Source organism: Dipodomys merriami, unplaced genomic scaffold, assembly GCF_024711535.1.
Source record: "Dipodomys merriami isolate MVZ:Mamm:240054 unplaced genomic scaffold, mDipMer1.0.p SCAF_32, whole genome shotgun sequence".
Lineage (NCBI taxonomy): Eukaryota > Metazoa > Chordata > Mammalia > Rodentia > Heteromyidae > Dipodomys > Dipodomys merriami.
In genome coordinates this window covers 231405-246595 of record NW_027204715.1, presented here as the reverse complement: position 1 = coordinate 246595, position 15191 = coordinate 231405, and the positions used below count along the sequence as shown (strand labels likewise).

Sequence of the window (15191 nt, the reverse complement as noted above, 5' to 3'; positions counted from 1 at the left end):
AACATCTACAGTGACAAATGTCAGAAAACGGTTCCCTGAGGGTCACAGAGGGGAAGTAGGAAAAAGACTTCTATACAAACAAATTTACACCTTGAATAAAGTATTCTGAAATACAGCTTCTTAAGCCGGGCGCCGGTGGCTCACGCCTGTCATCCTAGCTACTCAGGAAGCTGAGACCTGAGGATCACAGTTCAAAGCCCGGCAGGGCTCGAGTGATAGAGTGCTAACCTTGAGCACAAAAAATCTCAAGAACAGCACTCAGGCCCTGAGTTTAAGCCCCAGGACGGGCACAAAATATAAATAAAAACTGAAATAATATTATCACTGTGGAAAATAAAGTGTTTGGGACCCAGAAGGTTCAGGAGGGTAGGAGGCACTGCTGATTCAGATACAAACCAGAAATTCCACAACAGTTCTCGAATGACTTTCCTCTGCAGGACCTTGGAAAGACCTGCACCCACTTCCTATCTGCTCTTGAGGTAACCTCCCCAGATGCCCTGGAGAAGAAAGCTCCAGGGTGAGGAGGACGCACAGGGGAATCTAGATTTTATGGAGTCGTGCAGCTCTAGTGAAGAATCTCAGTACCAGCGGCAGCCCTAGAACCAAAAGAGGGGGGCCCTGTACAGCTTGTCGAACACTACAGCTGGCTCTTCACCCAGCCGCCGCTACCGCCTCCTCCTCCCTTCCTGCCCCTCCCCGCCCTCCCCCTCCTCCTCCTCACACAGTCTGTCACTGTTGTCCAGGTTTGTAAAGGTGAAATGTGTCCTGTTTAACCTTTGGTCCACCAGAAAGTCCTAGAGCAACCAACCAGGTTTGTGCCTGGCATATTAACTCCTGCACAGTCCCAGTGGTGAACAAGGAATGAGAGTCCAGCGTCTACTTGGAACATCTCAGGGGCCGTGTGCAAGTCTGCGCCCAGGCTCCTCCTTCACGAGGCTCTGTCCCCAACAAGCCCCAGTTCTGGGAAGGAAGGGGGGACCGTGGGACTTTGACGATTGTGTGCTGATATCATTGAACAAAAGGCCAAACTCGTCACCTGTGCTGACCCACACAGGAAGCGGCTCTCTTCCTGACAGTGCCAAAGCAATGCTAGACTAGGAGCAGCGGCCCGGGAGTGTGGGGAGCCTGTCCCCTGGCATCCACCGCCGTGACACCTGCTCAACAGTGAGCTTGGAAGGTAATTTCCCCCCGCCACGGCCAACACGGTAGAGACCTCGTGCCTAAGAGTGAAAGGCTTTCTCCTCCCACCTCCTCCGTCCGGGGGGTTTGTTCTTGGAGGGCTTCTCTAGCGCTCCTTGGTGACACTTGTGACCAGGCTGCAGTCAGGCCCCTGGGGACTCATGTTTCTCCCACACATTGTACCAAGACAGAGCGTCTTCCAATGACAGCTTACTTTTAAATTACTTTTTAATTAAACTGGGCGCTGGCGGCTCACGCCTGTCATCCTAGCTACTCAGGGGGCTGAGATCTGAGGATCCCAGTTCAAAGCCAGTCCGGGCAGGAAAGCCCGTGAGACTCTGATCTCCAATGAACCACCAGAAAACCAGAAGTGGCGCTGTGGCTCAAGTGGTAGAGCGCTCGCCTTGAGCCCAAGAGCTGAGGGACAGCGCCCAGGCCCAGAGTTCAAGCCCCATGGCCGACAAAAAAAAAAAAAAAAAAAAAAGTTTTAGAAGTTGTGACAAAATATCCAAGACATAATCTTCCTCCTTTTGAGTACACAGGCCAGCAGACATCACCAAGGTCTCTAGAACCCTTCACTTCCCCATTTAACACCAAGGCTGCTGATGCCCTTCCCCAGCACACTTCCATTCAACCTCTGCCTCTGTTAGTCTGACCCCTCCTGAACCTGCTAATGGTTCGCACGGCATTCCCCCGTAACTGCATAATGCCTTCAGGGGTTCTCCATACTGCAGCACGCGTGAGACTTTCCTTCCGTTTGTTCCCTCCATCCTCACTCCCGGCTGCCAGCATCTTACTTTCCACTTCCGCAAGTCCCACTTTTCAGATTCCACATGTAAATGAGATCCTGCGGTGATTTTATTTTGGTCTTGCTTGTTTACTATAGTCCGAACTATGATGTTACAATGGCAGGACTTCCTGTCATGATTGTAGTCCCTTGTACATAAGTACATCTTAAACACCTTCATCAGGTAAGGAACACTTGGGCGGGATCACGTTTGGCTGCAGGTTCTATGAGTGCAGAGTACGGACTTCATGTCCTTTGAGTGGTGGAATTACAGTAGTGAGGTTGGTGGATCATGTTGAGTTCTGTCTTAGTCTTTGGAAGAACCTCCATATGGTTTTCCACAACGGCTCTATCAGTTCACACAAGTCTCCACCCTTCTTTGTGATGGCAGCATTCTTACTGCAGTGAGACGCTGTGGTCTGGGTGTATACTTCTCCGATGAACAGTGATTTGAGCATGTCTTTATATACCTCATGGCCACTTCATATTTTCTGACACCATCTCTCCAGGTCCTTGCTCATTTTTAACCAGGCATTTGTTTTCTTGCTACTGAGTCTCTTGTGTATTTTAGATGTTGACTCCTCCTCAGATGCATGGTTTGCAAATGTTTCCTTCTACTCTGCAGACTGCCTCTCCACTTCTGACTGATCACGCTGTGAAGAAGGTTTTTAGTTTGATAATGCCCTATTGGGCTATTTTGCGTCCCCTCACCCAGTGCTGAGCTTGAACTCAGGGCTGAGCACTGTCTCTGAGCCTTTGTGCACAAGGCTAGCACTCTAAAGCTTGAGCCATAGCTCCACTTCCAGCTTTCAGTGGTTAAAAGAGTTTCATAGACTCTTACCCTGCTTAGGCTGGCTTTGAACCATGACAAAGCTCAGTCTCCTCAGTAGATAAGATTCCAGGTATGAGCCACTGACAAGCATCTATTTTGCCTTTTTATTTGTTTACCAATTAATAAATAGTAAATGTGGTATCCCTCGGGGTTAAGGAATGCTGTGTGGGGGTGAGAGCAAGCAGGGGAAGCTTCCGGAAGCAAGAGCTGTGAAGGAAGGTACTTAGATCTTCTCAAGATTCAGAATCTTGCTGTGAGGCTTGGCTGTCACTTGGCCCTCAAAACTTTTATGAAAAGAAGCCAGCATCCAGCACTGTCAACCTGCACTAAACGGCTGGTCTCCCTACACCGACTTCCAGGACTTCCCCGTGGGAAATCCTGGAGTGCTTATCTTGCCAGCATTTGATCCAGTGAAGAATATCCACACGGGTGGCAGCAGCCGGCATTTTCAACCCTGTGCTCAGCATTACCAGGTGATGAGTCCTGGGCTAGTTTGTGATAGGAGAACACGGGGACACCATTGGCTCCTGTGATTAACAGGTGCACGGTCAGGAAAGCCTGTCTGTCCAGCACCCATGGGGTCCAGCGATGGGCCCACCATTCGCCACGGTCAGGAGCTAATGGCTCTGTCCCAGAATGAGGGGGTTCCAAACCACCAAAGCACTCCACGATCTGCCACTGGCTGCTATCCATGCCACTCCAGGGCCCTGAGCCTCTGCCCCTGGGGCCTGGTACCCAGGCAGAGACCGGCATGAGGTGGGAGAGTCAGAACACAAGACTTCACTCTGACGCAGAGTGCCGCGGCATGTCCCACAGCCGGTCACGCAAGAACCTGGTCACAGAACCAGGACACATGGGAGAGTCTGCAGAGTCCAGTGCATTCCATGGGGGCAGGGTGGTGCACAGGGGCCTTCCCTCTTCAGGGGAGCTACAGGCGTGCACCTGGCTGAGCCAGGGTGGGGGTCCCCGCCCCGGAACCCCAAACCCCCACCTCCCTCTCAGAGCCAAGCCGCCCGGCCTGCCACGGGCTGCCCCAGCCCGACGGTTGCCACATACTGAAGATGCCCTACTATTAATAGTTCAAAGAAATGTTCAAGACATGAGCGTATAAAGTGGCTTCTTAAAAAAGATTTTATGAGATCAGTCACAAGCAAAAACAAAGCAGATTTTTTTTAAGACCATAAAATGCTGTTTGTGGAATCATATGGATTTAATATCAGATTGACTTTTTGGTCCAAACCATCATGCCAAGTTCTTTTACAGATGTGGAGCCATCTTTCAAGTACGCATTGTGAATGCTGGTTGGTTTTTTCTCCCCCTCTCTCTTTTAAATCCTGAAACTTTTCTTTTTCTCCCCACCCCCAGCATGAGACATGGAAAATGAGATCACTTTTCCAAGTGGAAAAGAATTTGGCCCTGAGATTATGGCTGCTCCTTTTCAAAAGGGGGAAAATCACATCTATGTTTAAATACTGCCACCTGTCATGAGGGGCTGGTCAGGGAAAGCGAGGGTGAGAGGTCAGCACATATGAGGGTCGGTGATCAGCATACTTGGGGATCAATAGTTAGAACATGTGTTAGTCAGTGGTCAACACACGTGTGTGTCAGTAGTCTGCCGACATGAGGATCAGTAGTTAGCACGCAGGAGGATGAGTGCTGAAGGTCTGTGGTCAGTATAGGGGAAAGGCAGTGGTCACAATAGGTGATGGCCATTGGCAATTCAGGTGAGGGTCCGTGGTCAGCACAGGTGTCAGGGCCAGCAGCCGGCCTGAGTGAAGGCTAGCAGTCTATACAAGCCGAGGTCAGAGGTCGGTGCAGGCAGGCCTGGTGGCCATGGCAGTGGTCAGTGGTCTGCTGCCCTCTCTCCCTGCCCATCCAAGACGCATGAGGCCAGCACTCGGAGGGGCTGGGCTTGCCCTGGCACAGCGCTGAATGCCCTGATTCCCTCCAGTCCCATGGCAGAAAAGTAGCTAGCAACCACTTCAAAGATTATTTTTGTCAAGGTCTCAGAAGAGGGATAAAAAGGGGGGGCGCAATTCTCTCCAGCCGCTCTCACGCCTACTCCTTGGCCCAGAGACAGGCCAGTTGGCGCAAGTTGCTCCCCGGGGAGCGGTTGTCACAGCAACCGCTCAGCAGCCGGCCGTGCAGTCACGCGAGCCGCGGCCCGGGCAGGCGCAGGGGCAGCTGGCTGGACCTCCTGGAGCCAGATCACTCGAGGGGCCGCCGCCTGGGTCCTGTGTGCGTGCAAGCAGCAGCCTGCCGGGGAGAGCGTGGCGGGCTGTGTACGCATCCCAGCCTGAGTGTCTGCAGAGCAGCAACAGCACTTGGAAATGGCTCCTGAAGAGGTGTAGACACTGGCCACAGAGAGCGGGCGTGGAGGGCTTGGCACCTCTCAGCTCCAGCCGGTAAAATGCCCACGTCTACCTGCTTGTTCTTCCACTTGAGAAGTTTGAGCTGTAATCTGGCTCAGGTGCTAATGCTGAGTTGGGGCCCTGACAGTGTCATGATTCAGACCTGACACCGTGAAGACCCCTCTGCCTCCAAAGCCCTCCTCCCTCACCGTGTGCTGCTGCTTCAACGTTGGTAACACAGCTACCTCAGCATCAGTACTCAGTAGAGACTCGACGGGCATCACGGGGCCCGGCCACCTGAACACACTGGCCTGAGCCCGTAGCCCAGGGGCAGGGGTGGGACAGGGGTTCTGACGGCGGCACCACTGGGGCCCAGTGTGCCAAGCTCACGGGTCAGAAGCTGACGATCTGAGGCTAACAGCAGAAACTCAGAAGCTGGTGGTGGGTAGTCAGGCTGGCGGTGGTGAGCCCTAGTGATCCAAAGCCAGAGGGGGCTCCTTCAACCCCAGACACCTGACCCCTCCAGAGGGACCAAGAGCGGTGCCCTGGGACCAGGGGTGGCAGACTGCACCCCGTTACTGGTGTGGTGTAGTGGCTCCCGTTGGGTGTATCCCCAGGGTGAGCCTCCTAGCTGTGTCCACCTGGAGGCCACGGTGAAGCCAGACCATCACTCTTGGACACAACCTCTGCTGTGAAGGAAGAATGTGTATTCAAGAGTGTGTGTGAACGGTGTGCGGGGCCAGCTGCCAGACACACAGGCAATGACACCGGAGTGGGGTTTCTCTGGTCCAAAAGACTCAGGCGAAAGCAGGAAACCCTGAGCCAGAAGATGGAGCAAGCATTTCCAGCTCCTGTTCATTGAAAGTTCTCAGAATGCCAGGGCAAGCACGGGCCCCGGCCTCGGAAGGCCGCCGCCTTCCGGCTGTGGGGCTTCATCCCTTCTACCCAAAGTCAAAGACAGAGGGAGATGTAGGACGTGCTTTCTTATCCAGTGGCACTGAGGTGCCCTACGGGCCCCGTGCTGCTCTCGGAGCCCCAGGGCCCAGGCCTACGGAAAGCACACTCCACCTGCTCATGCCCAGGCCAGAAAGTTCCTCATCTCAGGGATCCTCTATTCCAGCCTCTGCCACATCTCAGGGACTGGAATCCCCATGCGACAACTACACAGCCCCTCCACACCGGGGAGCCCGGACCTGCCCTCCACTGTCACCTCCTCCACACCGGGGAGCCCGGACCTGCCCTCTACTGTCACCTCCTCCACACCTGAGAGCCCGGACCTGCCCTCCATTGTCACCTCCTCCACACCGGGGAGCCCTGACCCCTGTGTCATCTGAGGATGTCCCAGTGTCTGACCCCTGTGTCACCTCAAGCCTTGGTGGAGTCCCCCCAGCAGGAAGAGCTTTGCACAGGTGGCCGTCTGTCTGCGACACTGCAGACTGCAGAATGGTGAGCTAAAACCATCTTTATTCTTTCTAAGCCCCGCTCCATGGCATTCTTTATGGCAACAGTGAGTGGCCGGTGCCGAGACCCTGTTGTACACATCCTGCTGCAGAGAACAAGCTATTATATGTGACAAGCCTCTTTAACCCCTTCTCTGCTATTCTGTAAACAGGCCTTGTGTGATGTGTGATCTGAGAGCTAATATTAGTCACAACAATTGGAACAAATGTTAAAAAGCCAATGTCCCTCGTATCAAATGAACTCAGTTGTTCTTGGCAAATGAGGACCAGTGAGACTGATAAGAGTTTACGAACTTGTTATTCCATAAATTCTGGCAGTATGGAGAGACATGGTGCCTTGTATTTCTGACATAGCTCACACTCAACCCGGCTGCTCCACCTTCTGTCAGGGCCTACCTGGCATCCAGGCACGGGCCCCCTCTGGCACACCCTTGCGGCCCTACACCACTTGCCTACATCCTGGCTCTGCTGGAGAATCCTCTAGAGAGAGCCAGCCAGAGTCCCAGGATGTCTGCAAACACCCCTAGTCCCAGCCGGAGTCCCAGGATGTCTGCAAACACCCCTAGTCCCAGCCGGAGTCCCAGGATGTCTGCAAACACCCCTAGTCCCAGCCGGAGTCCCAGGATGTCTGCAAACACCTCTAGTCCCAGCCGGAGTCCCAGGATGTCTGCAAACACCCCTAGTCCCAGCCGGAGTCCCAGGATGTCTGCAAACACCTCTAGTCCCAGCCGGAGTCCCAGGATGTCTGCAAACACCCCTAGTCCCAGCCGGAGTCCCAGGATGTCTGCTAACACCCCTAGTCCCAGCAGCCCAGCCCTTAGGCCACGTAGCCTGTCTCTAGCCCCTGGGATCAGGCTCCATTTTGTACTCTGTGAAAGATGGCGAGGAAAGCAGCCATGCCCACTGCCTCCTCGTGAGGATCAGTGCCTTGACCCCACTAGTCACGGCACCTCCCCACAGCTTCCTGTTTCACTCTGGCCTTGGTGACGTGGCTCCCGGCTGACACAAGTCCCCACTACCCAGTCCCCAGAGGCTGTGAGATTTGAAACCAGAGCCCCCAAGACTGAAGGGGCCCAGAGGGTGCCACCGGCCCGTCGGCAGCCCTTCCGACAACCGGGCCCGGCCTGTGTGGGCAGAGCGCCTGCAGCTCGGGGCCGTGTGTGAAGTCCTGGGTTGGAGGCAGAGCAAGGCTGGGTCTGGCCCTGTCTCAGTCCGGTGTGACAGGGAAACTCCTCACCTGGAGCAGGGCTGGATGGCAGGTGATCCTTGAAGGACGGTGGAGCCTGAACTCCACTGCCGCCCCTGCGTGTGCGGGACACAGTCTCCTCTGCCAATAGGAGCAGTGCGGACGGCAGGCGTTTGTGCCCCTCGAGGGCATCGGGGAAAGATCCAGGAACACACCGCCAGCCTCTCCCGGCTTCTCCCCTTCTCATCTACGCTAGGCCGCCATGAGCTGCTGCACAGACCTGCACTGCAGCCAGGGGGCGGCCCTCAGATAAGCACTTTCCTCCCGGCTCTGTGCTACCATGCGCGGCAGGGATGAAGGGAGCAGGACACATGCCCACTTTCCAGTGGAGACAGAACAACAGCACTCAGCGGCAGCCAGGAGAGACTGCAGGGGAGAGGGGGGAGACCCTGCGGAGAGACTGCAGGGGAGAGGGGGGAGGTCCAGGGGAGAGATTTCAGGGGAGAGGGGTGGGTCCAGCTTCTGTGAAAGGCCTCTACCACAAAGGAGAAGTAGAGAGAATGATTCAAAGCACAATAAATTCAATTAGCCTGGGGCGGTGGCCCACACCTGTAATCCCAGCTGGTCAGGACGCTGAGTTTCCCTTTTTTGTTTGTCGGTTGTCGGGCTTGAACTCTGGGCCTGGGCGCTGTCCCTGCGCTCTTCAGCTCAAGGAGAGTGCTCTACCCACTGAGTCACAGCGCCACTTCCGGTTTTCTGGTGGTTCATTGGAGATAAGAGCCTCATGGACTTTCCTGCTTGGGCTGGCTTTGAGCCATGATCCTCAGATCTCAGCCTCCTGAGTAGCTGGGATGACAGGCCTGAGCCACCAGTGCCTGGCTGAGTGTCCATTTTTTTGCTTCCTGTGTTTGTTTTGTGTGGGACCCTGAGTACCACAGTACCATAAAACAAAACACAAAAAATAACAACAACAAAACACCTATCTCTAGTTATAGATATGAGAATTATATAGTGAAATAAAAGCATCATAGAAGCTGGGCAGCGGTGGCTCACGCCTGTCATCCTAGCTACTCAGGAGGCTGAGATCTGAGGATCACGGTTCAAAGCCAGTCCAGACAGAAAAGTCTGTGCAATTCTTATCCCCAATAAGCCACCAGAAAACTGGAAGTAGCACTGTGGCTCAAGTGGTAGAGTGCTAGCTTTGAGCTGAAGAGCTGAGGGACAGCGCCCAGGCCCAGAGTTCAAGCCCCACAACCGACAAAAAGAAAAAAAAAAGAACACCACATAGATACTATAAAATACTTAGGCATAAACCCAACATAAATGGAAGTAATTAGGAGTTCCTAGATGTGATATATAAAGTCTTTGCCTACAAAATGATAAACTGACTTTCATCAGAATTAAACACTGACAAATTGATCTTTGTCAGAATTAATCATTGATAAATCAATCTTCATCAAAATTAAACACTGACAGACTGATCTTTGTCAGAATTAATCACCTCCCCTGCAGTCTGCCATGTCTGGACAAGGAAAAGAGCACATTTTACAAATCGTTCCACAGGATTTATGAACTGACAAAGGACACGTGTCTAGGATTCATAAAGAATTCTCTGAACTCAGCAGCAGAGAAGCAGATGGTCTGCTTTTAGGTGAACAGCTGAATAAACGCAGCAAATAAGCCATCTGTAAGAAGAGCGGTCTGTCTTCTGTAGAGGAAATGCCAGCTGGATTTGTGAGACGCTAGCGACAGAATGTCAGTTGTAGGACTTGCTCATTCCGGGGTGCACCATTGCCAGGCCCCTTGGAATACCGCGCTCAGCTTCTCATAACGCTAAGAACATCCGGAGAAACCAGCACCCACAGCCGGGTAGCTCCCCAGACGGAAGGCAGGCCGGCCCCAGCTGACCCTGCTGGGCACGAAGGTGGGAGGGGAGGCTCACAGGACCTCTGTGGCTGCAGAGATCCTCTGCTCTCTCTTCAGGGTAATTCCAGAACAGGTTTGGTTCTTGGAGGCCAGTCCTTTCCCACAGCCACAGTCAGGAAAGGAAAATCCCGCTCACCCTGGCCTTGTCATGGTCAGCCGAGTTAGGAGTGGGAGTGGGAAAGATACAGTCCAGCAGGCTCCATGGGTGCCCATCAAACCCCAGGACAACTCCACTGACCTCCAGGTCCCGTGCCAGACCTCGAGCTCCACAGGCTGCTCCGTCCTGATCACCCCCTGAAGTGTCACAGGCCCAGAGTGAGTGGCTCAGGGAAAGCCCAGCCCTCTAAAATCTCAGTGTCCAAGCTGGGCACTGGTAATCACACCTGTAATCCCAGCTACAGGAGGCTGAGATCTGAGCATCACAGTTCAAAGCCAGCCAGGGTAGGAAAGGTCTGTGAGACACTTATCCCAGAAAAAGCCAGAAGTGGTACAATTGCTCAAGTGATATACTGACCTTGAGCCAAAAGAGCTCAGGGAGAGTGCCCAGGCCCAGCGTTCAAGCCTCAGGACTACAAAATAACTAAATAAATAAACAAAATCCCAGTGCTCCTCCAGCCCAGTCCAGTGTGCACTTCCAGAACTGTCCAGTCCGTCTCAGAAGCCAATCCAGCCAAACTCAGGCGGAGAAGCTCCACACTGACGTTTCCAGCTCTTTAAACTGGAAAAGGAATGGCTTATTATTTTATTAGATTCTCTCATTGATGAACAAAACCAGAAAATGCAGAATAAAGAAAGACACTCAGACTTGCATGTCGGTCCCGCAGCTACAGGCATCTCTCTGTCCCAAACTGTGGGCGTGCTCACCTCCGGGAGTTTGACAACTATCTGCTGACCCGGGACCGCGTGGGCCCAACTGCTCCTGAGCACACACAGGAGCCTTGTGGCTTTATGTTAACTGAAGGGCTTCCCAGAGGAGAGCCGCATGCAAGTGCGGTGCGGGGGTCACCGCTGGGCGCGGGGTCACCGCCGGGCACGGGGTCACCGCCAGGCGCAGGGTCACCGCCAGGCATGGGGTCACCGCCGGGCACAGGGTCACCGCCGGGCACGGGGTCACCACCAGGTAGACGCTCACCTCTAACAGCAGCCGCCCCTCCTGCACAGGACACGCTCTGATAGGGCCTTCTCCGGAGGGGAGGGTGTCCGCTGGCCACACATGCTTCTCCCTCAAGGCTGCAGGGAAGAGCAGACAGATGAGTCCCTGCCGTGCCTTCTGGCTTCCCCAGGCTCACCCCAGGGGTCTTGTTGGATGGCGGCCGAGCTGCACGCCCCCCCCCCGGCCTCCGGTAACATGCAGGTTCTACCCCGTCTCCACATACGGCAGGTCAGCCCTGTGAGTGGGGGCCAGGGGGCCGGGAGGAATGAGCCACGCTGGCTGGAAGCGGCTCCCACCTGAGCACCATCTTGCCCAACTCCCTTCCCAGGAAATTCATGTAGAACCCCAGTCCACTCAGCTTGACAGCTCTGCCCACGACCATGGCCTTTTCCTGGGCCCTAAGCCCCAGTGGATCCCAGTATGGCACTGGATCCTGGCTGGAGAATCAGCCCACCTGTCAGCCCCTCCCAGGCTGGGCCAAAACTGCCTCACAGCCCCCCCCCTCCTGCTGTGGGCACAGAGTGCGCACCTGTCCCCCTGACCCAGGAGCGACCCCTGACCCAGGAGCGACCCCTGACCCAGGAGCGACCCCTGACCCAGGAGCGTCCCCCTGACCCAGGAGCGACCCCTGACCCAGGAGCGTCCCCTGACCCAGGAGCGTCCCCTGACCCAGGAGCGACCCCTGACCCAGGAGCGACCCCTGACCCAGGAGCGTCCCCTGACCCAGGAGCGACCCCTGACCCAGGAGCGACCCCTGACCCAGGAGTGACCCCTGACCCAGGAGCGTCTCCTGACCCAGGAGCGACCCCTGACCCAGGAGCGACCCCTGACCCAGGAGCGACCCTTCGAGCAGCTTCCCGGGGCTTCCCTCAGCCTGCCCCCTACTTGGGGTAGCACTTGCAGCCCTGGGAGTTAAACAGTCTTTAAAAATTTTTTAGGGCTGGCTCAGGGGTAGAGCACTTGCACATGCATGAGGCCCTGGGTTCAATTCCTCAGCAGAAAAAAAGCCAAAAGTAGTGTGGTAGCTCAAGTTGTAGAGCGCCAGCCTTGATCTGAAGAGCTGAGGGACAGCACCCAGGCCCAGAGTTCAGGCCCCGTGACCGACAGAGAAAATGTAATTGTTATCATAAGGTGATATACAGAAGGCTTACAGTTACGCAAGTCAGGTAAAAAGTACAGTTCTTTCTCAACAACGTCCCCTCTTCCCTCACGCTTCCCCAGTTTTTTCCCCTCCCATCCCCATCCACAAGTTGCATAGTTTGTTTTCCACATTGTGTCTGAGTCCCACCGCTGCATTGGTTCAGCCTTTGTCCCTCCATGTCTGTACCCAACCCCATCTTTCCAAAGACAAATAAACAAACAAATAAGACAAAAAGAGAAGAAAGCAAAAACAGCAATATTAAAAACCTATTTCCATTTCCTGGGCTTCACTTGACAGCTGTAAATCTTATCCATCCAGCTGGGTGCTGACCTCAGGGCTCTGCCTGGACACCTAACTCCACATCTGCAGCGTTGGTGCGTGGGGTTCGTGGAGGACTCTTACCCCAGGCTCCTGAGACAGTCAGGTAAGCGCGTCCTAGCGGAGGGCCCTAGCCAAAGCTGTCCACGTCCTCGGAAGGTGGCTACTCTCGTCTTTACCTGGGAGGGAGACCACGCCGGGGAAGCAGGCCCCTTATTTCTGTCTTGCCAAAGTGACCAGTGATTTCAGTGGGCCCTGTTTACTCAAGGAGATGAAATCCTTGATTCTTGTTCTGACTGTGAGGTAGAATGTAAACTACTGTTATTACATGGGATATGTGAATCATCCACTTTTGCCCAAAGGAACAAGTGGTGAACTTTCCACCCACAGGTGGCCGGCCCACGGCCCTGACTTTATCAGACTGCCTACCCCCAACAACAACCCCAAAGCCCGCCTCTCCCTACCCGAGAAAGCTGGGCACAGACAACAAGCCTTCACCAAGGGCCACAGCCCCTGTTCCTAGCCCACCTCATTGAGAGAGGACGAAGTTGCTGAACTGGGCCTGCTGGGAAGAGATAACCCTCTGCAGTCCACCCAGGCTGAGCCGAGTCCCCACGGCGGTGACTGGGGGACTGTTGGCTTTCTACGGTCTGAGCTGCACCGTGTGGCAATGTCCCAGGGCCTGTCTGCCCCTCTGCAGACCCTTCCCTGGGTTCTCAGCATCTGGCCCTGCCCTCCAGAGTGGGCAGCGACAACTCTCACCCAAAGCCGGCCTCTGTGCGGGGCTCCCCGGCCCAGGAGGCCACCTGGGCTATAGACTCAGACCCTCCGACGCCTTGAGCAGGGACCAATGACTGGATACGGGAGGCTGCTCTCCACAGCAAGTCCCGAAAAAGGCCCCAGGGCTGTGCTGTGGCCTGTGGCCCACATCTCTGCCCTCTCTCTTAGAAGCCATCCTGCCACCACCCCGGACTCCCACAGCTAAAGGAACTGGAGTTCTGCTCATGGCACCAAGTGTGGAAGAGACCCATTTCCTTCACCAGAAAATAGGTCCTTCCTGGGGAGACGTGAACATTCAAGGCACAAAGGGGCAGAGCAGGCTCCCTGGGCCCTGCCCCACACCCTCGTCCACAGCCTTTGCCACACACTGGGCCTGGTCAGTCTCCTGAGGACGCTGCAGGGGTCGGTGTTTGGTTTTCATTTTAACCTCTCCTGGGGGTAGGCAGCCCTGGCCCTCTGCTCCTGGGAGGAGGAAGGCAGTCTGTCTCTTCATGGGCACAGACTACTGAGAGAATCACCTGGGCTGTAGCTGAGAGGATGCAGTTGAGAACTAGAGTTTCTGCTCCCCAGTCCTGTCTGGGAGCTCTGGGGACTGGGAGGAGGATGGTCAGGGTGTGGGCTGGCCTGAGCTCTGGGACTGGGAGGAGGATGGTCATGGTCTGGGCTGGCCTGAGCTCTGGACTGGGAGGAGGATGGACAGGGTCCAGGCTGGCCTGAGCTCTGGACTGGGAGGAGGATGGTCAGGGTCTGGGCTGGCCTGAGCTCTGGACTGGGAGGAGGATGGTCAGGGTCTGGGCTGGCCTGAGCTCTGGACTGGGAGGAGGATGGTCATGGTCTGGGCTGGCCTGAGCTCTGGACTGGGAGGAGGATGGACAGGGTCCAGGCTGGCCTGAGCTCTGGACTGGGAGGAGGATGGACAGGGTCCAGGCTGGCCTGAGCTCTGGACTGGGAGGAGGATGGTCAGGGTCTGGGCTGGCCTGAGCTCTGGACTGGGAGGAGGATGGTCAGGGTCTGGGCTGGCCTGAGTCCCTGGGGGCCATGTGGCCAGGGCAGAGGGAGTTCTGGGCACCCAGCATCCTGGCGCCCAGCACTCCGTGTGGAGGGCTCCTCCTCCACAGGGCCTCCAGGAGCTGAAGGGCCGGCCACTGGTGGGCGGGATCCTACCTCAGGAGCCCAGGGCAGAGGTGCACAGATGCAGACAGGGCCAGCAGAGCCCTCTCCCTGCCCCTCTGGCCAGCTCCCTCCTCCCAGCCCTCACTGGCTGTGTGGAAGGGAGGGAGCTGGGGGTGTGGAGCGCCCAGGACCCAGGCAGGGGTGGGGAGGAGAGCTCGCTGTCACGCACCTCCCTGCACTGTCCACCCTCCTGCGGCACCATCGCGTGCTCCGGCTGCCCACTTCCTCTTGCAGACACCACAGCTCATGTGAGGTCATATTGCGTGCAAAGAGACCCAGGCTGGCTGGCTGGCAGGCACATGACAGGATGGGGTAGCCAACAGCACATGTTCCCAGCCCGCCTCTCCCCCGGCACAGCCTGAAGGGGCCTGGAGCAAGGTGCTCTCTGAGGTAGCGAGTGCAGCTAGAGGACAGGTGCCAAGGCCAGCCCTGCAGCCCCTGGCCAGGCCTCTGCTCTCCACCAGAAGACCTCGCAGCCCTCCTCACCCAGAGCTGGGCCCCAGCGGCAGGAGCTCTAAGTCCCCCTCCCCCTGGCTGGGACCACTCCTTAGAAGTGGGCGGGATCCCTTTGCTCTCCAGTCTCCAGCTGGCCCGAGCCCACTCCTGCCCGGCTGTGTCTGCAGTGTCCTGCAGGCCTCGGTAGGGTCTGCCAACACCCGCCCCCATCCACAAACACAGCCACCTTTGAAATTCCCAGGGCCACCTCCACACCCCAACTTGTCATTGGCTTCCTGCAGCCACAGAGAGGCTTGTTTGCAGCAGCAGGCATGAAGAATCAGCGTGGGGATTGAAATGGCCACGCTGAGAGCAGGGGAGGTGAACGCCCCGCTGGCCGGCTTCCCCCTCCCACACACCACGCCTGAGCCCTGCTTCACACCAGCAGGGTGTGCAGTCCTGCAGGGGAT

At 55.9% G+C, this 15191-nt stretch overlaps 1 protein-coding gene across 1 annotated transcript in view; it reads right to left on the bottom strand.

The window, feature by feature from the left end:
• Ahrr (aryl hydrocarbon receptor repressor) overlaps window positions 1-15191 on the bottom strand; it is a 72217-nt gene that overhangs the window by 20720 nt on the left and 36306 nt on the right. Inside the window, exon 4 of the mRNA XM_070042081.1 lies at window positions 10854-10951. Coding sequence (XP_069898182.1) covers window positions 10854-10951 — 98 coding nt within the window. The remainder of the gene's footprint in view (window positions 1-10853; window positions 10952-15191) is intronic.